Source organism: Xyrauchen texanus, chromosome 26 (genome assembly GCF_025860055.1).
Source record: "Xyrauchen texanus isolate HMW12.3.18 chromosome 26, RBS_HiC_50CHRs, whole genome shotgun sequence".
In the NCBI taxonomy this organism is placed as follows: Eukaryota; Metazoa; Chordata; class Actinopteri; order Cypriniformes; family Catostomidae; genus Xyrauchen; species Xyrauchen texanus.
Genome location: NC_068301.1, coordinates 19,938,824 through 19,965,713, shown reverse-complemented (window position 1 = coordinate 19,965,713; position 26,890 = coordinate 19,938,824). Strand labels below are relative to the sequence as shown.

General features: G+C 41.2%; 1 protein-coding gene across 1 annotated transcript in view; it reads right to left on the bottom strand.

Moving 5' to 3' along the window:
• The window catches only part of LOC127620361 (adhesion G protein-coupled receptor B2-like), a 449,688-nt gene that overhangs the window by 319,543 nt on the left and 103,255 nt on the right, over positions 1-26,890 (bottom strand). Inside the window, exon 2 of the mRNA XM_052093573.1 lies at positions 16,223-17,054. Within this exon, the coding sequence (XP_051949533.1) occupies positions 16,223-17,039 (817 nt within the window). The 5' untranslated portion in view covers positions 17,040-17,054. The remainder of the gene's footprint in view (positions 1-16,222; positions 17,055-26,890) is intronic.

The window sequence follows — 26,890 nt, the reverse complement described above, 5'->3', positions numbered from 1 at the left end:
AGTGTTACTAAGTTGGCTGCCAAGCCAACTGTCATCCCTTAAATTGACCAAACATGTATTTAGATCTCAATTTAAACCACTAAGAACCACACATAAATAATCTGCGTCCCTTTAAATGGAAAACAAACTGCCGAAATAAAGGGTCATTTCAAGTGTTGATTAGAGTTGCTCTAAGGGTGGCCCTCCATCTGTTGTGTGCTCTGGCACACCTTGCCCCAGGTGAAGAGTGACATCTCCTCGTGACCCATATAATTGGCTCTTTACCACCATGATCATATCTCTTGAGAACAAATAGAGAGAGAGGGAGGGCGAGAGAGAGGGTTTTGGGGAGAGCAAGACATAAAACATCTGTCGTATTCCTCTCTACTTAAATTATTTTTAATTATAGAACCAGCTAAGGGGAAACTATCAAAGACAACAATGAATTCAGTTTGACATGCCTGAGAGAAAAACTTTGAGAAAACCAGTGTGACAGAAATTAAAAGCTTGTTCATAAATGTTTTTACTAAGACAAAGAAAGTTAAATTAAAACCAATGCATGCAAAAAATTACATTTGCATTTAGGTAGTAGAAACTAGAGTCTGAATGTTTGGTTGGTTAGCATGGGCAGTTCCTGTTCCTTGCTGATAGATGCAATTTTGCACAAAACATGTTTTACCACTAAAAGCCATTCAAAAGTAGCTGTGTACTGTGACTAAATATATATTTTCCCAAGGAATATATAAATCACAAGTATTTCATTATCTTATAATAGAAGTTTTACCAGAACCTGATTTTTTGGTGGGCTCCAAAAAGCTTTAAAATTGACTTTTATGTTTTCCTGTCTGCTGCCTTTGATGTCACAGCTCAGGATAGTCACTAGTGAAAAGCTTAGGACTGTGTGCATTATTGTGGTGCCACCTGCCAATCAGCATTGTTGGCATGTCAAGACATAATTTTCCTGTGGATTCACAGCATTTAATTCAAAGATTATTGGTTTAAAATCAATCCTGTCTTAGAAACTAAATGCCCATGAGCAAAGATGGTAGCATAAAAGTTGTGTATTTCTGGGGCAGCATGCACCAGCTGAACAACTGCCATTGAGATACATATCTATAAACCGAGAATTCAGTTGGCTTATCGATACAATACACCTCATTGCTGAATTGTGTGTCATGTTTTAAAAGCACAGAAATCCACTATCAGCTCCCACAGGGCTTTGCTCAGGACAGGGCTAATTAACTGCAGTGCTGCTTCATAGAGGAATAAAGTAGGGGAACACATGAGACCATTCAAGGTCCCTCGAGCTGAACCTGATTTCACACATTAATGAGGATTGTGACTGATTCAGGCTGCATCTGTAATTGGTGCCCATTGGGAAGTTGTGAATCCAGGTGCTGGTACTAACGCTGGTTGCTCAGTCAGCATGAAACATTGCAATAACACGCCAGCTTCAAAGATTGGTCTTATTTTCTAATGCAATTGATTAGAAAATACTTCAACAGGTATTTTTAAGTTTTCATTGGAGACTCCTGCTGTAAAATTCAGCTTCAGCTGTGTTTGGAACATGACAGTTAGTTTTTAGCTGGTCCAAGATGGTCATTTGCTGGTCCAAATTGGTAGACTGTCTTTGTAGACTAGATTCCAGTTGGTCATAACATAATAAGGTTAGCTGTTTTTTGGGAATGGTAGCAGGTTGAACAGCTAATGACCATCTCTATCCAGTTAATAACCATCAACAATTTTCGAAAACTAAAGGGTCTGTTCACACAAACCCAGCCTCTTTCTGTTTTTTTTGTTGTTGTTGTTTTTTTCAGCATTTCTCACAGGAGCACAACATATATTAAAATGCTGTGTCGTTTAAAAAAAAAAAAATCTCAAACTTGTTTTAGTTTCTATTTGTAGCGCTGTATCTAGCTTTTTTAAGTGTAAGAATTTATTCGGTCTGAATGGCCTTTTAAGGTGATTTTTCCAGCAGAGTCAAGTGATTTGCAAGTAGCCAGACTCTATTGAACTTGAAGAATCTTATTACATTATGAGTGAGACTGACTGTCTTCTCGCTGCTCAGAGACGAAGGCATATGTCCGTTTGATCTGAATCTGAGAGTGTTTGGGATTGCAGTCTGTTTTTAAATGCTCAGTGTGAAAACCAAACAAATGCTGGTCCAAATTAGTCCTTCAGCCAAAGATGTGGGTATGGTTTTCTGATTCAGAGCATTGAGTGTTGTACTATAACAGATTGAGGTGTGTGGGTCTTTTACTTCTCAAACCCAAGCATGACTGAGAATGTAAGCCTCGTTCATAAAGCAGATAGTTTGGCATACTACAAGAGCCAAACACTGAGAAGAATTCTCAAAGCTGCTGAATCTCTCAGAAGTATGAAAAATCTTCTTTTTGAAAGTGCACAATTTGTTTTGGTTTTTTGTATGTTTTATTACAAAACTGCTGAATCACAAAGGCAGTGTAGGATATGTTTGGTTTTTTTGGAACACAAAATGACAAATTCTGAAGAATTTTACTACATTTTAAAAATAAATAAATAATAAAATTATGTTCTTGTGTCTAATTTATCTGGTTTTATGTAAGTCTAAATTATTGTTACACCAACAAAAGTATTTTTTCAGGTTAAATCAAGAACCTTTTTTACCTTAGGGTAGAAATAGCATTTTACCCGTTTTAACTGTGTAGTCACTCATTTCGACTTGCAGTATATGCACTATATAGCAAGTCTTATGCAGCCAAACAATTGAATTGTGAGAGAAACAGACAGAAATGTAGGTTTAAAGGTTTGGAATTAAATGATATTATGCATTCAGTAAATAGTAAAAGTGTTATTGCAGACCACATCAAACAAACAGCAAATGTGTGGCTTTTACAGACCTTGGTTTCTAATTAGCAGGACATTAATACATAATTTGTAAACATGAAGTGTTTGATGCAGTAGAATTTTAGTTTTTTCTGAAAAAATCTGTAAATGTAACCAAAAAAAGCGCATGATCTAATTTATTAATCATTTATGAAAAAGTGTAATGACATTTGTAAGCATTCAAATGTACATAACATTATCTGTTAATAATTTGCGTTAAAAAACATAAAAAAATATTGATTTATGTTCAAAAGTGCTAGGCCATATATGAATGAAAGTGTATTAACATTTCTAAGTATTTTGAATTTAAATGAACTAATAATCCGTAAAGCATTATGTAATGTCTGTTAAATCAATAACAAGTGCATCATCACATATTTCTAACTTTTTGAAAATACATTAACAAATAATCTGTTAAGCATCATATATTGTTTGTTAATGATGTATTAAATAAAGTTATTATAAAGTATTGGACAAAAAAATTAAATTAAATTAATTCCTTGTCTGTCTCTTTCTTCTGCACCACTCTAACTGCTCTTGGAACTTGTTAGAGCAATAGTGCAGATATTTTTTTACTTTTGTATAACAAATTACTTATGTTCCTCATTTGTAAGGCACTTTGGATAAAAGTGTCTGCTTAATCACTAGAAGTAGATGTAAATGTGTCTGAACCAGCCTTAGTTAGCTTAGCCAACAAGTGTCCCTTGGTCGACCAGTCTCATCAGAAAGACCATGCTGGGTAACCAGCATGTTTTGGCCATGATAGTCCACCAGCTATACCAGCACCAAACCAGCATAAACCAGCTTGGGCCAGCATGAATATTCTTGCTAGTCTAAGCTGGCCTTTTCAACAGGGTAGCATAGAGGAAGGAGACCACAAAGATAGTCACATAACACCCCCTAATGAGTCATGCCTTTGACAGTACACCAAAGGCTCTCTTAAAATAATCATACAATAAGACAAGTAAACCTCAGGGTTCCACAAATCTCTCTCTCTCTCTCTCTCTCTCTCTCTCTCTCTCTCTCTCTCTCTCTCTCTCTCTCCTTTTATCTATGTCTTTCTCTCTCATTCTCTGTGACTTTGTCCAAAGTCTTCAAAGTGAATAGCAGAGAACAACCACATTGAATAGAGCCTCACTCTTTCAGAATTTCAGATAAACTTGTTTCCTACACTGGACCATGTGTGTGTACAATATGTGCATACGAGTGAGTTAAGCACACATATATGGATTGGTCACTGATGTGGCGTGCTGCTTTAATGATTAACAACAGTCCTCTGTTGGACCACTGTACAAGGACCAAACCTCTGTCATCCCCCTGAAAATAGACAAAACACCACGTTAAATTTAATGACAACCTCCTTTGATAAATGTTCTTTTCAAACATGGAAACAGCACAAAGACACGGCTTTCAAACTGACAGCTTCACCGCATGGGGTGTAGGCCATAGAAGAGGACAATTTTGAAGATGTGGACAGCCCTCTTTCCTCTCGCTGTGTGATGGGCAGATGCTCAGATGTGAGTGAGCACCGCCTATAGTAGACCTAAGGCTGGATGGAGAGCACAAAGAGGATGAAGAGCTTTTTTTTCATGGCACAGTGCTCTTGTATACCTCAGAAGTATTTCTGAGAAGGCACTGGAAGCTTTAAAATCCTCTTGTAGTCAGAGGAGGTCTAAAGTGAATGCTTAGCAATATGATAATGGATTAAAGGAAATCCAACATGAAAGACCGGGCATTCAATTTTGTTATTATTTACTCACCCTTGTTATTCCCAAACCTGCACGACTTGATAGAATGTTAAGGAGTGACATTGTGCAACATTGGCTTCTGTGTTCCAATGAAGAAAGTCCTACAGGTTTGTAATAATATGAGGGTGATGAACGATCCCTTTTTTTAGATGAACGATCCCTTTTAATATCTCAACAAATCAACCCCTAAAAACAAGCAGTACTTATTTGGCTTCCCAAGCCAAGTCAATAATGTAAAGCCAGGTTCCATTTGAGTTGGTCAGCTATGGAGAAGACTGATGAGCTAATCTTTTTGTTGCATTGGTGGATTGACAACAGACTGATAAGAATATGTACATCACACTTGAAGGATGCAGCAAGAACCTGCAAATGCACCTTGCACATGTTTGGGTTTATACCCCTCTCATTAAAGAAAGAGAGATATTTAGCTTTAAAAAATGACTTTAAGTGGTAGAGGGGTAGAGAAATTGGATGAAAGAAAATCCGTTTTTTTATCGTATCTTACTCGAATCCCTGTTTTTTTTTTATTATCAAAAACACATGAATCCACAAACTGTCTAAAAATCGGAATAAAATACATTTTGGGTGTAATTTACAATTTCATAATTTGTGACACGACACAAACAAACATAATTTAAGATGTGACCAGTGTTGAGTCTAATCTAATTCCAAAATGATTAGTTACTGTAATCGAATTACTTTTAAGTCAAAGTGTAAAACATTACATGATAAATTACTGTAATCAGATTACAGTTACTGACTTTCAATGAAGGTAATAAATATAATTTAGTGTGTAATGTGTAACCCAGGAAATGTACTAAAAAAAAATATGTAAAATACTTTTAAAACATGATCATGATTTGATTTGCTGGTTTGGTGCTGGTATAGCATGATCCATTGTGGAGATGTGAAATCAGTATTAGAATAGACTTTCTGGGTGACTGACCAATCAAGAGTTGCCATGTCACCAAAATGTTCCACCACCATAGTTTTCTGTAATGAGTACTATTAGCTAAGCATGTTGTGAAATCCGTGCTGGGAACAGTTTGTTAACATACCATACCGAACCAGGTTCCAATATAAACGCAATTGGAACAGAAAAAAATGAACAAAACGAAAATAAAAAAAAAAAAACAAAGCAAAAGGATCTAAAGCATGAATTCACTATGACAAGAAAAAAAGCTACATTTCAATAGTATGATTTTCTATTGAACATATTTCACAGCCCTAAGGAACTAAGGAATAGTTATTGCATTCATTAATGTAAGATTGGAACACCTGGAAAAAAGGTGACAGCAGTGATGACCCTCATCTTAACCCACTGTCTTTCTCGGTCAAGGGGAACCTTGTGTGGACAGAAGGCCAGGGAAAGCTGGGCTTGGATCGTGGAGCGCCCCCCTGCCATCCTCCGCCCCTGCAGTTCAGGTCAGCAGGAGAACCAGGACTGAGAGAGCTGTTCTATCCATCATGATGACACATACATTGCTTACAACTCACCTACAACAACACTACAGCTTTGAGCACTGACTAGTACCACTGACTAATATACATACTGTACAGTATATAAATGCACAGCTCCACAAATACTACCTTTCCATAAGTGCACAAAAGCTCAAAAAAGATAATAATTTTTTGTATTTATAAGGAGTAGGGATGTCAAAAGTACCATAGAAATGTTGATAAATAAACAAACAAACAACAAAATAAAGAAATAAAACCGCATCGGTAGTTCCAAGTACCAACTCAATTTGGTAGCGAAACAAAAGAAAACAAAATTGGTGCCTAAATATTGGATGTTATACAGTGAGGAAAATAAGTATTTGAACACCCTGCTATTTTGCAAGTTCTCCCACTTAGAAATCATGGAGGGGTCTGAAATTGTCATCGTAGGTGCATGTCCACTGTGAGAAACATAATCTAAAAAAAAAATCCAGAAATCACAATGTATGATTTTTTAACTATTTATTTGTATGATACAGCTGCAAATAAGTATTTGAACACCTGAGAAAATCAGTGTTAATATTTGGTACAGTAGCCTTTGTTTGCAATTACAGAGGTCAAACGTTTCCTGTAGTTTTTCACCAGGTTTGCACACACTGCAGGAGGGATTTTGGCCCACTCCTCCACACAGATCTTCTCTAGATCAGTCAGGTTTCTGGGCTGTCGCTGAGAAACACGGAGTTTGAGCTCCCTCCAAAGATTCTCTATTGGGTTTAGGTCTGGAGACTGGCTAGGCCACGCCAGAACCTTGATATGCTTCTTACAGAGCCACTCCTTGGTTATCCTGGCTGTGTGCTTCGGGTCATTGTCATGTTGGAAGACCCAGCCTCGACCCATCTTCAATGCTCTAACTGAGGGAAGGAGGTTGTTCCCCAAAATCTCGCAATACATGGCCCCGGTCATCCTCTCCTTAATACAATGCAGTCAGCCCTGTCCCATGTGCAGAAAAACACCCCCAAAGCATGATGCTACCACCCCCATGCTTCACAGTAGGGATGGTGTTCTTGGGATGGTACTCATCATTCTTCTTCCTCCAAACACGGTTAGTGGAATTATGACCAAAATGTTATATTTTGGTCTCATCTGACCACATGACTTTCTCCCATGACTCCTCTGGATCATCCAAATGGTCATTGGCAAACTTAAGACGGGCCTTGACATGTGCTGGTTTAAGCAGGGGAACCTTCCGTGCCATGCATGATTTCAAACCATGAGCGTCTTAGTGTATTACCAACAGTAACCTTGGAAACGGTGGTCCCAGCTCTTTTCAGGTCATTGACCAGCTCCTCCCGTGTAGTTCTGGGCTGATTTCTCACCTTTCTTAGGATCATTGAGACCCCACGAGGTGAGATCTTGCATGGAGCCCCAGTCCGAGGGAGAATGACAGTCATGTTTAGCTTCTTCCATTTTCTAATGATTGCTCCAACAGTGGACCTTTTTTCACCAAGCTGATTGGCAATTTCCCGTAGCCCTTTCCAGCCTTCTGGAGGTGTACAATTTTGTCTCTAGTGTCTTTGGACAGCTCTTTGGTCTTGGCCATGTTAGTAGTTGGATTCTTACTGATTGTATGGGGTGGACAGGTGTCTTTATGCAGCTAACAACCTCAAACAGGTGCATCTAATTTAGGATAATAAATGGAGTGGAGGTGGACATTTTAAAGGCAGACTAACAGGTCTTTGAGGGTCAGAATTCTAGCTGATAGACAGGTGTTCAAATACTTATTTGCAGCTGTATCATACAAATAAATATTTAAAAAATCATACATTGTGATTTTTGGAGTTTTCTTTTTAGATTATGTCTCTCACAGTGGACATGCACCTACGATGACAATTTCAGACCCCTCCATGATTTCCAAGTGGGAGAACTTGCAAAATAGCAGGGTGTTCAAATACTTATTTTCCTCACTGTATATAAAAAAATAAAAATTGGTAACCAAAAAAACATATAAGTGTAAAACATATATTGGATGTTATACGTATATAATTTTTTTTTTTAAATAAAAAACAATTATTATTTATACATTAGGCCTTGCAGTGTAAATAAACCAATAGCTCTCTGCCTCTCTTTATTGTTTTCTTTAATATTAATCAAACAACAATTTTGACAAGAAAAAAGAAAACAACTCACTGCTCTTAATTTATGTATCTTTAGTACGACTGTTTGCTTGAATAACATACTTAAAAAGCCTTGAATCAATGTTTATTTAATTAAAAAAAAATATGTCAAGCCTGCATGCCACTCTTTTAATTAAATCAGTTAATATTTATATTCATATTTCACTTTTTTTAATAACAGTGTGTGCTTATAAGCATATTGGTTGTTGGTGTTTTATCTAAACTAGCATGGATAATAATTTAATTTCACTGGTATTGGTATAGACTACTGAAATGTTGGTGTCATGACAATCCTAATAACAAGTAATAATAATAATGTTGGGTGCACACAACAATTTAATCTGTGCTTCGCATAAAGCAGCCTAAGCTAAATTGACAGTATGTGTCCAAGTCTTAATTTACAGAAACACCAGGAGGCACAAACATACACACATCACACATATTCAGAGAGAGCAAGTTTGACCGATTCAAGGTCTCAAGACCAAATTAAGAGAAAGAAAGTGTGTAACTATGAGTTTGTGTGTGGGCATAAAAGGTCAGAAGTCAGATGAGCTGAAGTCTGTCTTCTTTAACAGCTATCTATCTCAAACAGCGAGAGCGTAAGCTATTATGTTGTAAGGGATAATGTACAGTAGGGGTGTGCATTGAAGCCATTATCTGCATCTGTATTTGTATATGTTCATATGACAAAATTATCTGAATCTGTCTCTGTATTCGGATAGGACCGGGTGTGGGCAGGGCTTAAACCAGAAGTGTTTTAAAACTAAATGAAATGCCCATTTTTAAAATGTTACTCTTATGTTTATAGTTTACATTAATACAATATGCCTTGTATATGCCTTTTCATAATAATAGCCTAACAATAATAATATTAATAATAATTGTTATTATTAGTAGTGTTATTATCATTATTAATATTATTATTATTAGAATACAATAATTATTTAATTAAATTATAATTGTATTTATTCATTCTTACCAGATGAAGCTGAATTTGTTGGTCACAGTAACTGTGGAATATGTTGTTAACTTTGGATTCTCCTGGTATTTCTGATATTAATATCTGCATGAATTTTCGTTCGTCTGTTCATGTATAACAACATTATTCTGGCATGTGTGTCTGTGCTTGTTTTATGTTGAGTTTCTTATTAAACTTTCTGTTTACTGTTCAGCCAGTTCCCGCCTCCTCCTTGCCCGACCTTTACCTGTTACAGTGGTGCCGAAACCCGGGAGGGAGGAGGGATTCACGGAGTCACGGAGTCCTCGCCGCTGGCATCCGCCAGGGGAGCAGCCACCTGCATGGGGTTGGAGGGGTCGCTGCCACTCGGCGAGAGCCAGAGGAACCACTGCTGTCTGCTGAAGAAGGGGAGGAGCAGATCCTTCCACCAGGGGACATAGGACTCGCTGCCGTCTGCCGAGGGAGGAGCGAGCTGGCGTCCACCAGAGTTTTTTTTTGTTGCATTTTTTTAAGCTGTCAGAGATGATTTTTAGCTGGTATTCAAAACCTTTTCTGAAAGCCAATAACCTGCTGGAACAAATCTGCTTCTATTATGAGACAGAGGCTGTCTGGAACAAGCAGTATTTTGAGGAAAGATTCTTTGAAAGTGTAGTTTCTCAATTTACAATTTAAACTAGTTAAGCTACAGTCAATATACCCTTTTGAGTTACTAAAAAAGTAGCAAACTTCATTGAAGTTATAAGTAATGACTCTTGAGTTGAATTGATTTTTGAACAAACATTGGGTGTTAGAATGTTGTCTCAGCTCAGTAGGTTGTAAGGCTGCATGAGCTGTACATCTTAACATAAAAAAATTAAACGCAAACACGCTCAAACATGAATTCACAATAATAGAGTATCATTATGTCTTTCGCATTTCACATAAACTCTGTTCTTACCTAACCTCTCTTCTCACCTTGTATTCGCTATCCATATGTCATCAATAATGTAGCAGACAGTACACTGAAACGCTAACTGCAAAAATGCAGTGTATTCAAAATTCTAAGAAATACTCAATATTCCCCTCAGATCACGATGAGACATGCAGCCCAAACATTTCTGAGAAACTGGAACATCAGAAAATAAACACGAGAGGCCTCAGCTAAAACCAATCTAACCATTTCTGCATGCAAGTTAGCAAGCTAGCAACTGTCTGCTACATTTCTGATAATACAGTGTATAGATATGGTACAAATCAAAATCTTTGAGAACAGAGACGGTTTATTAGATATGGCAGAAAAAAAATATTATTTTTTAAATATTTTACCTCACAATATTTTATAGATACTCTAAAGCATTTTAAAACAAATAAATAAATACAATTTATAATACAAAATCCACCTGAATATTTTTGGCAAAAATTTGATTGCGCTACATTCAGAGCAAATGCGTGAAAAATTAAACATTATCGGGCACAAGTTTTACGCCCGCTCTATTTCTTTTCGACCAAAAATGCAAACTCACTAAAATCTAAAACTTGATTAATTTGTATGGATCGCTGTACAGCAACACTGCAAAGGTTTTTTGTTAAAAGGCAAATACAGTTGAATCAATGTACACTATCACCTCACACCATTTTTTTTTTTTTAAGGATAGCATGACGTTTAAGTCCACAGAAGATGAGTAAGAAGAAACAGGATAAAATATCGCAATTCAGTATGAGTAAAACATTAAATTAAACAGAAAAAAATTCAATATTATCATATTGCAACCTTGATATTGATATAATATTCATCAAGAAATCACTGATTCACCAATTACCAATGATCTCATCACTCATCATTTCACAGAAGTCCCAAAGAAGGATGTTTAATGGACCAAAATGTTTTAGTAAACACATATGCAGTTAGATATTGCTGTTTATTAGTATGTAGTGTTATACTGGTGCATAAGAATGATATTGGATATATTGGTGCAAAAAATTATTAAATATTAGTCTTAATTTAGTGATTATTTTTAACTAGTTTTGTGTAGTATTTAACTACTTGGATTAAATATTTAGAAATTACTTTAAAACAAAGCTTTTTGGCATAGTTCCTCTGATTGAATGAAATACAAAAACACCCTTTTAAAAGGGATAGTTCACCCAAAAATGAGAATTCTCTCATCAGTTACTCACCCTCATGTCATCCGAGATATGTATGGCTTTCTTTCTTCTGCAGAACACAAACAAAGATTTTTAGAAGAATATCTCATCTCTGTAGGTCCATACAATGCAAGTAAATGCTGACAAAAACTTTGGAGGTCCAAAAAGCATTTAAAGGCAGCATAAAAATAATCCATACAACTCCAGTTGTTAACTATATCTTCAGAATCTATTTTATAGGTGTGGGTGAGAAAGAGATCAATATGTATGTCCCTGGTTATGATAAATTATCCTTCCCGCCCAGTAGCAGGCAATATGCACAAAGAATGTAAAAGAAGAATGTGATCATGAAAGTAGAACTTTATAGTAAAAAGGACTTCAGAGGTGCTGTAAGTGATTTTTGTGATGAAAGGAATGCAATTTTCTTCCCTAAAGCCTGAAAGATATTAATGAAACAAGTGCCCTGAGATATTTCACCAATCTCTGTGAAAACTCTAGACTCTGTAAACAGCAAACAAAAAATGTTTCCGCATTCCTAGGACAATGACGCTTTCTGCCTGTCAATCATTGTGTGCATTCTCATGGTATTGTAGTTGCAGCGAATTATTAAGGCATAATGTGTTTTTATGCCATGTTGTTTATAACAGTTGTCAGTTGAGGGGGCTATTTGACTATTTCTGCTCTCAATAGCTTATTTCAGTATCTTTGGAGTTCGGGATTTGTGTCTGTCAGCCATAATGTGCTTTTTGGACCTTTAAATTCTGGCCACCATTCACTTGCATTTTGAGGACCTATACAGCTTAGTCTATGTTCTGCAGAAGAAAGAAAGTCATATGCATCTGGTATGGCATGATGGTGAGTAAATGATGAGAGAGTTTTCATTTTTGGGTGACCTATCCCTTTAAGAGCACATACGATGAAGACTGAGAAATCTCTATATTTTTCTGCTGTTTTGCACAGCTCTAGTGTGTAAATCTATTATATAAAATGTTTCTGTGTGTATGTGTGTACACATAACTCCACACATCTTCACCCACATTCTTTTGGAGATAAAAATATTGGTAACACTTGACAATCATGTCCCATTCATTAACATTACTTCATGCATTAGGCATTATGAACTGACAATGGATATATTTTTTACAGCATTTATTAATCTTTGTTAATGCTAGTTACTAAAAATACAATTGTTCATTGTTAGTTCATTTTAGTTTATAGTGCATTAACAAATGCTGACACATAAAACTTTTGATTTTAAAAAGCTATAGTCATATGTTTAAATCAGGGACTAGAAATGGTTCAAGGAACGAAAACCAAAAACAAAAACAAACTGAATTTTTATCCGAAAGCAGGAACAAAGTCATTTACATTTGTTCCTGAAAGACAACTTTATTTTTAAATGCTGTTAAATGGTTATAACCTGTTAATTTTGTTCAGATAATTATTTCATGAAACTAAAGGCCAAAGTGTTTATCACAGTACATTTTTGGAACTGCACCACTTGTTGCCCGCAAAAATTTAACATGTGCTTTGATCCTGAAGGAAACTGCTGCATCACACATTTCTTTGCCTGTTGTGGATGTCACATTCTTTGAATGAAGACGTTTTTATTAACTAGGTATAAATAATACATATACATGCACAGCTAATGACGTCATCGTTTCTGTATGTTTACATGGCGAAGATAACGGCATCGTTTTTAAAAATGCCGTTGTCGTGCAAACAAACACTCAAAACTCATAGAATTTTATATGTTTTTAGTAAAAACTTTGTTATGTAAACAGCCCCTAAGAGTCAGGATTGTTGCCTCTGATCTAGAAATGGTGATATCTGAAGACAGTTAAATAATTATCCAAATTAATTCATCAAATAAAATGTCGGTAATTAAATAATCTGCTTGCAAAGTGAAATTCAGTGGATTACATTTGGACTGTTGTGGGTTTTCATGAATATCTCCTATGAAAATAAAGTAATTTTTATTAAGGTTAAATTACCCTTATTGGGGAAACTGTCCAGAGTGCAAGACAGGCCATCCTTCATTTAGGGACCTGCTCTATTTCAATCAAGTTTTCTCTTTTGATTAATATTATCAGGCCTACACAAAATCTGCACCCACAGATCTAGGACAAATGCTTTGTATATTTCTGAATTTAAACACCCGATATTCACAAAACTGTACACATATCCCACACCAATATATTTGTTTTTCCATCATTATAACTGCATTTAAAAATATCCTATATAAGTCGAATTATGAATATTTTTCATATTTTGATCACTTTTTAAATGCAGAAGTGTGTCAATTTATATATACATATACAAAAATTAAGCTATTAAAGAAATTACACAATGCAGCTTCAACATGTTTAAATCTATTCCACAAGTTTCTGAAAAAATCTGCACAGAAAGTGTAAAAAAAAAATTATGATTCAATGTGCATCTAATTTTTATTAGAAAATGTATTATATTATATAAGAGTTACTGTGGATTTGCATTATAGTCTCTTTATTATTATTAATAATAATATTTTTTTAAATTTTGAATCAACTGTGGAGGAAGGTTTTATATGTACCCTCTATTCCATAGTGGCCTTATTGCAGTCAAGATATCCCAATATACACCTAAAAATACTGACAAAATATTTCCAGAGAACTCCCCATGCTTGCAATGGGCTGATGTCAGTAAACAGGGCTTTGAGGAGGAGGTTGTGTAATGTGTAGTCTTTGTGAGGACAGGAGATGGCTGCATCTCTGTAACATGCACATTGGCAATGTCCTCCTCTTTGGCAGAGCCAATCAGCAAGCAGACTCAAGGGAGGATAAAACTAAGTGTGGCTTCAGCTGAGAGGCACTAGAGCAAGCCAGCCAAACCCTATCTGAAGCAGACACACACATATATTACAAATGCGCACACACATGTCCTCTCATTCTCACTTTCTCTTCTAGTACTTTTGTCTCTCTGTCTGACTCTGCACCCTTTTATTAATCTGAAACGCACAGACAGACAAAACACACACACTCTGTGTGTGACAGATTGATAATGAAGTTTATCAATGATGTTGATCGGCTGCATGGGTCAGATAAAACTGTCTGTCGGCATAGCGACAGGATTAAAACACAGTGGGCAAGAGAGGAGGGATGACCTGATTACAACCAATTTTCAAACACCTTTTTTTAAATATCTGATTTTCATTAGGGAACATCAGTCAAGATGCTGCAGTCGCTGCAGTGGTCTTCTCTCCTCTCAAACACACAAACTCTTAACATAAGAGATAGTCCAATAACAAAACGACTACTCCAAATGTGGCATGTGACATTACTGGGTTATAACTAGATGCACAACATGTAGCAACAAGCTCCAGATGTATCCTAACAAGCGGCATGTGGCAAGATGGCTTGTCTGTTACTTGATTTCTATTTCTGTCATGTTGGCAATCATTTCCACAATGAAAACTCACTGATCCAAAATGTATATGAAAAATTAATTAACATTTTACAATAAGATTGTATTTGTTAACATTAGGAAATGCATTTGGTATCAGTAGGTAACAATGAACAGTATACATCTACAGGATGTTAGTTCATATTGCGTTAACGTTTGCATTAATGTTAACAATTCAACTTCTAATTTGAAATATGTATTGGTATATGTTAAGATTAACATTAACCATGATTATTAAGTGCTGAAAAATTATAATAAATTCATATTAACTCATGGTTCATGGTTAACTAATTTTAATGAATGCAACCTTACTTTAAAGTTTTATGAAACCTTAGAGAAGATATTATGCAATCAAAATATAACTGCCTATTAGCCTTTTAAATCTCTTAAAAGTAAACAAAAAAAAACTTTAGCTGATATACACATTTAAAATGTACTGTCTTAATCTTAATCTTAATTGGTCTTAAAACAGACCAAAAATATGGATGACTAATTTTCCACTGCACAGATTTATGTCCAATCACATTATCTCTAGAATGAGAATGTCCATCCACCCAATGCCACCTGCAAACGAATAGCAAGTAGCAAATCATGGTTCATGGTTGTGAAGTAACTAAAGCCTAGCTGACAAGCACTTCAATATGTCCCACCCAAACGTCATATTTCAATAGGAAATACCACCCAAGAATGCAAATTCTGTCATCATTTACTCACCCTGATGTTGTTCCAAAGTGGTGTTAGGCAGTACGTTTTTCTTAGTCACCATGGACTGTCATTGCATTTTTCTTCCATACAATGAAAGTGGAGGGTAAATTAGTTTTTCTGCCTAACACCTCCTTTTGTGTTCCATGGAAATATGAAAGCCAAATGGGTTTGGAACAACACAAGAATAAATAATGGTGTATAATAATTAATAAATGCTAACAGATTTTTTTTTTTTTTTTTTTTGAGTAAGCCATCCCTTTAAGACTCAGCACATACTGTAAGAGAAAGTGGCAAAAATGTTTTGGTGGCGTACGCCTCCGTAACAGCAGGACCAAAAGAGTGCGGCCATACCCAAGCTAAAGGAATCACTTAGAAATACATCAAAGCCACAACATCTGATTAACATTTTACATGCACTTGTCCTGATTGGAGGAAGATCCAAGCATGGGAAAGTTACTTTCCCTTTTGCAATTAGCAGCTAATAATACAAATATAAAATGAGCTCTCAGAATCAAATCAAGCCAGTGAAACCCATGGCTCAGCCCATGGTTCAAGGGCGTAGATTTGGCTTGAACACTGGAGGGGTTACAGTGTGAAGCATTTACATGTTTCTATTGATCATGGTGTAAATATTGGGGTGGCTTTAATTATTTGCTTATCCCCCAGAATCTACTCCCTTGCCATGGTTACCCAATCAAACATAGTAGCTTGTAAATCAGCATCATTATTTTTTATTAAGTAGGCTGTATGAAAAGGCTAGCAGCTAGGCTGGAAGTAGCCTGGCTTACCTTGCCGGACATCCCTTGGTGCTATTGCGATGCCATTTTTTGAATGCAGCTGTGTGACACAACAGTCGTCAGGCGGTGATTGCAACACACTAGCACTGGGGTCCAAGGAGTGGTTGTGAGCTATGGTGGGCAGAAGTGACACTGGAGGGGCGGTTTTGGGACACACGCAACCCGTCTGGGTGATACTGCAACTATCGACATCCCATCCTGAGCCAAAATGCAAGCATTCTTCAAACCATCGACACAACACTCCACAAGTGAACTGACTGGAGTTCTCGTTGTTGATGAGCAAAACTTCTACGAGCCGGAAGTCCAGAGTTTCTGCCGACAAAGGTGCCTGCCCCTCGGATGTCCCTGGTTCGTCATCGCTGCCGTTTTCGGGGCTGGGATGAGCAGTCAGGCAAAACTGCACAAAGTTTTTATCAAACTGAAGGAAGGTGTGTGGTCCAGGGACCATGCAGAGCTCAATGGCTTCAGAGTCTGAAGGAAAGGGCTGGTCTGGGGGACCACAAGTCTGATTTGAGAGATAGTGATCCAGGGGCAGAACCACCGGGGAAAAAGCTAAGCAGGTGCCGGCATGACGATTGAAGCGGAAATAGAGTGAGTACTTGGTGGGGTCAGGGTTCTCCACAGTCCACGAGCATCCAGATGCCAGAGCTGACGGGCTGGGAAAGAGATCCCTGAGCGAGAAGGAGCCGTATAAGACCCCGGCCACCAGAGAGGAGCAGGGGGCAGCCTGGCCCTGAGGCTCCACTGCCCAGGCCAGTGCAAAGAGGGATGACAGCACAGACAGACAGAGATGACCAGCAGTGTTCATCCTATGTCATTTGTCCTACAGGTGAAGAAAAAGAGAGATACAAGATTAACAATCTAAACACTTAATTTCAATGAACATCCTGTGTACTTCTTTTAGGTGTAAGTACACAAGAAAAATTGTAAGTTGTTTTTGTGTATGTGTGTGTGTGTCCAACATAGTCTCATGACAAATCATAATAATTAGTACGAGATGGCAAAATTGTAAGATAGTGTACGACTGGGCTTGTTCGAAGAGGTACAACTTTTATTTCCATAGAGACCAACCAATAAACAAACAGAATATAAAATCGGTACAATGCACTCATCAAATTTAAGCTAGCCTTCTATCCGACATTTTTTTTTTAGAATGGAAATGTCAGTAAACAAATGAGGTTACTCATTCCATATTTATTGCAATGCCAACGTTTTCCTTTTTCTGTAATATTACAAAATGTATTTTTGTAATATTAGTAAATATTAGTATATGTAGTAAAAGAAAATTAGGTTTATGGTTTGCGTTATTTTTTTTTAACTCAATAATAATACTGTTGTGTAGAAATACATTGTTGGTAAAACAAAAGAGTAAGAGAGTTATGAAGGAGAGTTATGAAGAAAGGGCAAAACAATGTTATTTGAATATTAGATTCATTAACAGATTTACATCACTAATCCCCCTTAATCTTTTCTGTAGTGGCACTGTGGAGTTTCATAAACAAACAGCCTGAGAGAACGGGTACAGTGAGAGAAAATCTGAGATGGGATTAACAAAACAAGATGGAGAGAAATCCTTGTGTCACTTATCGGGCCATTTAAGCTCTCTGACAGCCTTAATGAAGTGGAAAGTTTTCCTGTAAATCAGCCCCTTCGCTCTTGATTCCCAACTGCCTAAGAGCTCCTCGATCCATCCTATTTCCACAGCTGCTTTACCGAGACCTAATTCAGCCCCTTCTGCACACCGCTCTCTTTTCATTCAGTCCACCCACCCTCTTGGCACCAGGCCCTTTTTCTTAATTACATGTGGTTAGTTGGTCACATTACAGAGCTGGAGTTGACCATGCTGGGACGTCCTTCATTGGAGGTCCCTTTACACTCTGCTTGTCATCCCCTAAAGGTTTCCATACGCTGCCATCTGAATCAATAGGTGGATATCTCCCAACTTTTCCTTCTTGCTGCATTTTTGTCATTTTGTCATTCCTCTCCTCCTCTCCACTCACACTAATTCTTTCTCTTTTCTTCTCTGTCATTGTCTCCTTTCCTCTCTCTCTCTCTCTCTCTCTCTCTCTCGGAGCAGACTTTTAAATAATTTCAGAGCTGTGTGTTCTCTCTGTGAAGGTCGCAATCCTGTTCACAAAGACACAAAACAGACATGCACACTTTTCTCCTATGACTGAAATCCCTGACGGATGGACTGAAAAGACATATGACTCTTCTGTGGAGGGTTAAGTACCTTCAACTAATCTCCTGCAGTCTTATGCATGCACAAACACACACACACACAGAGAGATACATATGTGTATGCATTCGTCCTCTAGTTTCCCTCTGTGGCACATTTACAGGTCTCCCAAAGCTCACAATGTTTGTTTTGGAAGTGGCAGCAACACATACATTTCTGTCAGTCTCAGAGGTGCACAGAATTCCCATGCAGCATGCACCAACACAAAACAAACTGCTGTGCTCAGCCCTTTACATTAAGAGTGCTTTCATACTAAAGTTTTTTTTTGGTGCATTCACGGCTCTGTTTGACATCAGAGTTTGGATAGTTTGGTTGGCATGAAAACTTTTTTTTTCTAAAGTGTAAAGGCTGCTTGAAAAGCTGGTCTGGGTTTAGTTAACATAGAAAATAATAATTTTATTAATAAGTATATAGTCTTTTGTCAAATTTTTTCTTGTACAATTTTTTTATAATCTAAACATCCTTAAAACAAGATAACATTATTCAACAAGCAAAAACTGATTACGATTTACGATAAAGAGTTAATTGTTGTCAGATATACAGTTGCAAGAAACATTAAGTGAACCCTTTGGAATTAGCTAGTTCCCCTTCTGTCGCTCCCTCCACGTTTGTCGGAGAAGCGACACTAGGGGTCTCTCTTGAGCGCCGATATTCACCTCTGACCTATTGAAAAGGGCCAATGAGAGTTGGCAGTCAGTATTTGCATACCCCGCCCCCGCATACGGGTATTTAAACGGGGCAAATAAAAAAATAAGTTTAGTCAGAAAATTTCTTCGGGAGCCGATGGTCTGTCTGCAGTTTGCTGCGAGTTACACACCACATTAAAACGTTCCTGTTTCCTCTGACGATCTGCATGCTGTTGGATCTTGACGGCACACAACAGCGTCTTTCTTCTTTACATTGCACGGCGTGCATTGTTGCCCCTGAGCGCTTCGACAGCACAGACACACACACACACTGTGTATTAAAAGAGCAAATTCCTATTAAAAGAGTAATTTCTCTAAAAGAGCAAAACACAGCGGCGTTGAACGTTCTTTTCAGAACGCGTCTTTTTCAAGATGCCCTTCCGCCCCTGTGTTGTTCCTGGATGCGGTAGAGTGCTCTCCGCTTCAGACGGCCACAGGCGCTGTCTCGTGTGTTTGGGCCGCGATCACACCGAGACGGCGTTTGTGGATGGTTCATGTTCTCACTGCGAGAACATGACCATGACCACGTTGCGGTCGCGGCTTGCTTTCAACAGAAAGCAAGCCACCCCAGCTGCACCCCGCATTGCTCCTTCTTCCCACGGGATTGAGGACGATGCGGTTGGCACTGGGGGCCATTTGGGGGCAGCAGCAGGTGCGGTTTCGCCGGGTAGCCCCCCGCGAACCTCACGTTCCCCAACACGCTCGCTGGTCCCCGTCCACGCTCGCGGCGATAGCGGCTCGCCTCACGGCCTGGCTGTCTATCCTCCCGAGCCCGAAGCAGATGAGCTCGCCGCTGCATTGGAGAGTGTGATGTCTGATGCCGAGGACTACCCTGGACTGCCGCCTTCAGGCCAGCAGGCCCAGGCTGAGGCCGACGCTCAGATGTCTGACATGCTTTCCCGGGCCGCCGTAAGCGTGGGGTTGGATTGGAACCCTCCATCCTCCCCACAGCCTTCACGGTTGGATGACTGGTTCCTGGGGGCAGCACGCCGTTCGCGGCCTCGCATCCCCCCGGTCCCGTTTTTCCCGGAGGTGCATGACGAGCCCCGCTCTCCGCCCGTCTAGGTGCCATCCGCTCCACTCTCACCACCCTCGACAGTGAAGAGTGCCACGGATACGGGGCGATTCCCCAGGTCGATAGGGCACTTGCGTACCATCTATGCCCCGGTAGCCCTACCTCCTGGCGTGGCCGCCCCGTACTCCCATCCAAGCCCTGTAGGACAACATCCTCGCTCAACGCGAAGGTCTACGGCGCTTCCCAACGCATCACGCTGGCTGCACCGGACCATTCGACTCGGTTACGCAATTCAGTTTGCCCGGCTCCCGCCCCCCTTCAGGGGCGTCCGCTTTTCCGCAGTACACGGCGAGCATGCCAGTTCCCTGCGCACGGAAATCGCGACCCTCTTAGCCAAGGGCGCGGTAGAGCCCGTCCCTCCAACCGAAATGAGGAAGGGTTTCTACAGCCCTTACTTCATTGTACCCAAGAAAGGCGGCGGCTTACGACCAATCCTGGACCTGTGAGTTTTCAATCGGGCCTTGTTAAAACTCCCGTTCAAAATGCTCACGCAGAGAAATATTCTGGCTGGCGTTCAGCATCTAGATTGTTTCGCAGCGGTAGACCTGAAGGACGCGTACTTCCAGGTCTCAATTCTGCCACGACACCGACCCTTCTTACGGTTCGCGTTCGACGGCCAGGCGTTTCAGTACAAAGTCCTCCCCTTCGGCCTGTCTCTGTCCCCTCGCGTCTTCACAAAGGTCGCAGAGGCAGCCCTTGCCCTGCTACGAGTAGCCGGCATCCGCAGAGACCAGGTGCTCCGGCACCTCAGCCGTTTGGGGCTTCAGGTCAACTGGGAAAAGAGCAAGCTCACTCCAGTTCAGAGCATCTCTTTTCTCGGGTTGGAGTTAGACTCAGTCTCAATGACAGCACGTTTCACGAGCGAGCGTGCTCAGTCGGTGCTGGACTGCCTCGCTTCCTTCAAGCCAGGCACAGTGGTCCCTCTAAAACTTTTCCAGAGGCTCCTGGGGCATATGGCCTCCTCCGCGGCGGTCGCGCCGCTGGAGTTGATGCATATGAGACCACTCCAGCACTGGCTCCAGACTCGAGTCCTGAGACAAGCATGGCACCACAGCACGCATCGGGTAAGGATCACCCCCGCCTGCCTCAAAACACTCCGACTCTGGACAGACCTCTGCTTTTTACAGGCAGGAGTGCCCCTGCAGCAGGTGTCCCGACGCGTTCTGGTCACAACTGACGCCTCCCGGTCCGGGTGGGGTGCCGTGTACAGCGGACACGCAGCAGTGGGCCATTGGAAAGGGGCCCTGCTGCGTTGGCACATCAATTGCTGGAGTGTTGACCATCCTTCTTGCTCTCAGGAAGTTCCTCCCGTTAGTTCGGGACAAACATGTCCTCGTGAGATCGGACAGCACCACGGTGGTGGCGTACATAAATTGCCAAGGCGGCGTACGCTCCCGCCACATGTCACAACTCGCCCGCCCTCTCCTCCTATGGAGCCAGCAGCGACTCAAGTCGCTGCGTGCCACTCACATCCCCGGCAAGCTCAACGTCGTAGCGGACGCGCTACCACGACAACGCCTTCCCGGCGGGGAGTGGAGGCTTCACCCCCAGTTGGTCCAGCTGATTTGGGAATGGTTTGGCAAGGCCCAGGTAGACCTGTTCGCCTCCCAGGAAACCTCCCACTGCCCGCTCTGGTACGCCCTAACAGAGGCTCCCCTCGGGACAGACGCGCTGGCACACAGCTGGCCCTCGGGGCTGCGCAAGTACGCATTTCCCACAGTGAGCCCTCCCGGCCAGGCCTAGTTCCCTCCTGGGATCTCTCGGTAGTCTTGGCAGGACTCCAGAGACCCCCCTTCGAGCCGCTTGAATCAACTGGACTCAGGGCCCTCTCTCTTAAGACGGCCCTGCTGATCACGCTCGCCTCTATCAAGAGGGTCGGGGACCTGCAAGCATTCTCTGTCAGCGACACTTGCCTGGAGTTCAGTCCAGCAGATACATCTGTGATCCTAAGACCGCGACCAGGCTACGTGCCCAAGGTTCCTACCACACCATTCCGAGATCAGGTAGTGAACCTGCAAGCGCTGTCCCGGGAGGAGGCAGACCCAGCCCTTTCATTGCTATGTCCAGTGCGCGCCCTGCGCATTTACCTGGACCGCAAACAGAGCACCAGACGCTCTGAGCAGCTCTTTGTCTGCTTTGGGGGACGGCAGAAATGGAATGCCATCTCCAAACAGAGGCTGGCCCACTGGGTTGTCGACGCCATCACACTGGCTTATCACACACAGGCCGTGCCCCTACACTTGCGGGTCCGAGCTCACCCAACAAGGGGTGTTGCGTCCTCGTGGGCACTGGTCAAGGGCACCTCCCTAGCAGACATCTGTAGAGCCGCGGGTTGGGCAACACCCAACACCTTCGCGAGGTTTTACAACCTCCGCGTTGAGTCGGTTGTGTCTCGTGTTTTGTCAGGTCCGAGCCCGTAGCACTCGGTAACACGTAGACTGACCGGCCGGGTGGATCGCTTGCTCCCAGCGCCCTTTTCCTGACGTCAAGGTTAAGTAGTGCGCCTTTTTTCCCAGGGTGACCCACTCCGAGTCGGGACCCTGGTCGATTCCTCCCCAGCCCTCCGGGTCCGCGGTTCAGCGGAGGAACTCGCCGACCCAAGCCACTGCGGGTACCCTGATGGCTACGCTGTACTGGTGTAGGTGCTCCACAGGTAAGGCCTCCTGCTCGGACTCCCCCTGTGTGTATTCCATGGTTCTGTCCCCTTACGAGCGGACCCACGTGTCTCCCTTAGGCAGTTACAGCTGCCCCGGTCGCCGTGCTGTAGCAACTCCCCCCTTTCGAGGCTGGATCTACCACCGCACCATACTTTCCACACGAGCCCTAAGACGGCCATGTGACGTGTCTACCACTTTTCCTCCCCAAGAAAAAGGTCAGGTGTGGTCTCCGCAGGGTCTGGGTAAGACCCCCTTCCCTATATGCGTGTAAGGGCCCCGGCCGTGATTGCTCTATGCAAGAAACATAGAGAGAAAAGAGGCCCAGCCAGGCTGGCCCGTTCCCATGTTGGCAAACATCGTCTTGTTCCTCTCTCAGGGTAACTAGAAGGATCCCGATGTTCGTATGGGGCATTGGGGAAGGGTACGTGCAGCCAGGTACAGACGATGCGCGGCACTGGATGAATCCCTGCCCGCCTCTGTATCGGCAGTTCACGTACACGGTTCAGCACATGGCAAGATTGGAATGGGTCCCCTAGTGTCGCTTCTCCGACACAACGTGGAGAGAGCGACAGAAGGGGAACGTTTGGTTACGTATGTAACCTCCGTTCCCCGAGGGAGGGAACGACATGTTGTGTCTTTCCTTCGCCATGTCGCTGAACCGAGCCACTGTTGTGGCCAGACCATTTCCGGCTCCTCAGAAAAATCCTGACTAAACTTCCGTATTTGCCCCGCTTAAATACCCGTATGCGGGGGCGGGGTATGCAAATACTGACTGCCAACTCTCATTGGCCCTTTTCAATAGGTCAGAGGTGAATATCGGCGCTCAAGAGAGACCCCTAGTGTCGCTTCTCCGACACAACGTGTCCTTCCCTCCCTCGGGGAACGGAGGTTACATACGTAACCAAACGTTTTCTTCACTAATTGGTCATAAAATGTGATCTCATCTTCATTAAAGTCACAAATATAACATAATGTGCTTAAGCTAACAACACAAACAATTATAATATGCATGTCTTTATTGAACATATACCATTAAATATTCACAGTTCTGTAGAAAAAGTTAGTAAACCCTTGGATTTTATAACTGGTTGATCCTCCTTTGACAGCAAAGAACCCTCAACTCAGCATTTCTGGTTACTGCAGATTAGACCTGCACAACGTTCAGAAGGAATTTTGGACCATTCTTCCTTACAGAACTGCTATCAGCCATATTATTAGGATATCTGGTGTGAATGGCTCTCTTGATGTAATTCCACAACATATAAGGTCTGGGCTCTGACTGGGCCACTCCAAAAGGTGGATTTTCTTTTTCTTTTTTTTAAGCCATTCTGTACTGGATTTACTTCAATGTTTAGCATCATTGTCCTTCAGAATCACCCAACTTGTACTGAGCTTCAGCTGGACACAGCCACCCTGACATCCTCTGGGATATCTTGATAAACTTGAGAATACATTTTTCCCTTGATAAATCAAAGCAGCCCCAAATCAAGATACCCTCTCCACCCTACTTCACCATTTGGATGATGTTTTTATATTGGTATGAGGTGCCCTTATTACAGTATGCCGTAGTTCTGCAAGTTCTTCAAAAACAATTCAACCTCAGTGTCATCAGTACAAAAACATTTTACCAGTAGCATTGTGGAGTGTCAGGGTGGTCTTCGGCAAACTTCAGGCAGGCGGCAATGTTTTTGTTGGAAAGCAGCAACCCTGCCATGGACACCATACCTATTTAATGTTTTCCATATAGCATACTCGTGAACAGAGATGTTAGTCAGTTCCAGTGATTATTTCGTAATAGTACGAAAATAATAGTATTTAGATATCACTCGTTTTTTTTAACCACTGTGGACATTTGAATTTCTAAGCTCTTAAAAATAACGTTGTAACCCTTTCCAGCTTTAAGCAAAGCAACAATTATTGATCGTTGGTCTTCTAAGATCTCTTTTTTTGCGAGGCATGGTCCACCTCAATAGATGCTTCTTGTAAATAGCAAACTAAAAAATGTTTGAGTGCTTGTTATAAGTCAATGTAGCTCTAACCAACACCTCAAATCTAATTTCTTTAATTGGATGCCAGGTTTTCCAACTCCTGACTCTAACTAGCTTTCATTGACATCATGTTTGAATGATGTAACTCATGTATTGTGTTATATTTCAGTCATTAATTTAAAATAATAAACCACCTTATAGCGACCACAAGAAAGGTAACCAAAGTGACACTACCTTCCCTAGCAACCGGGCAAATTGGTTGCTTAGGAAGCTTGGCTGGAGTCTCTCAGCACACACTGGATTCAAACTCACAGGGGTGGTAGACAGTGTCTTTGCTTGCTGAGCAACTCAGGCCCCCCCTGCTTACCCCATAATAGTATATTTCCATGTTCTTAACCAGGAAATGTGAAAAGGGTCCAACTGGTATGAAAGCAATCTGTACAAATTTGCAGAAGTGAAGCGCTACTGATGACGTATAATTTGCATCTTTGTATGCTCTCTGTCACACTTATTATAGTATAATGCATTATAAATAAGCAGATAAAAAAGTGCCATTTTGTGCATTTAAAGTTTTGGTGGTCAATCTAATCCAAAGGGAAATCATCTTCAATAAAACTTCAATGACATTGGCATCCTCTCCTGAGTTCCTATAGCTACAATGCTAAACAGTTCCCTATCTGTCCCTCACTCGATGTTTTGTTGATGTGGTTACACTAGGGGTCGAACTTGTGAGCCCCAAACACCTGTGATATTTGAGAAGAGAGCGTCAATGAGAATTGGTGAATGGAATTTTCATGGCACTCCCCCAGACATACGGGTATAAAAGGAGATGGCTTGCATCCACTCATTCAGATTTGTTCTAGAGATGGTAGGATCGGATAATTTTACTGACTTGAATCTTTGAATCTCATTCAGAAAAATTAATTAATCTTCTTTCAAGTCATTTACATAATTTGAGCAAAATTAAATTAAAATGTTACATTTTCAATTGCCAAATTCCCCCCAACACATCTACTTATGCAAACTTTGATTATAGTCCCAAAAAGGAAAAACTGACAATGCAGCCAAGGACAAATTATGAGAAAAAAATTATTTGTTCATCTCTGGAATCTTCTTGTCTGAGTCATTTGTTCTTTTGTCATGTGACAAAACAACAAATGACTTTGAACAGGAGACTCAAGAGGAGAACTAATCATTTCTGTTTCCTTTGTGAGCAATGCATATCGTATACGGCTGTCATGTGACAAAAAAACGAACTAAACATTGCGATCGCAGTTTTCTTTCTTTTATAGAGAGAAAGCCACTCCAGCCACACCCCGTCCTGGTCCTCCTGCTTACATCATCCAGGGCCTGTAAGTTCACTTCATCCTTGAGAGCCAAGGCTTACAGTGCTGCTGGATATGCCGCCTCTGCCTTGCATGCCATGGGCATCCTGCAGGCCCACCAGGCCAAGGATCTGAAAGAGCTGCACAAGGTCCTGCCCTGGCATGATGTCATTGTCACGACAGCCATACATCGAACACTCACAGCAGGGGTGCTGCAGATGTGAGTACCCCGCATTAGCACACCCAGTTGCAACACACACATACCCATGACCAGGTGTATGTGACGCACCACAAGGATGCCAAGCCTCCTCTCCCATCGCAGACTGGTCCTATGGTGGGTACGTGGAGCTTGGTAAGTGCTCTAACAGCCACAAGGTTGGGACGCGAGGCCTCTCGATGTGGCAGCTCCTCCTCTGCCCTGCCACGAGGCCCCATCCGCAGGTATGTCAAAGACATTTTCCCCTTGGTTCCCCTCACACGGAGGTGTGGCTAGCCCTCTCCAACCCGTCATGCTGGCTCATCAGGATGATCTGACTCAGCTATGCGATTCAGTTCACCAGGTGCCCGCCCAGGTTCAGTGGCATCCGTTTTGCATCACTAGTAGGCAAGGATGCCACTGTTCTGCATGCAGAAATAGGAGTCCTTCTAGGGAAGGACGCCATAGAGCCTGTCCCTCCAGCCAAGATGAA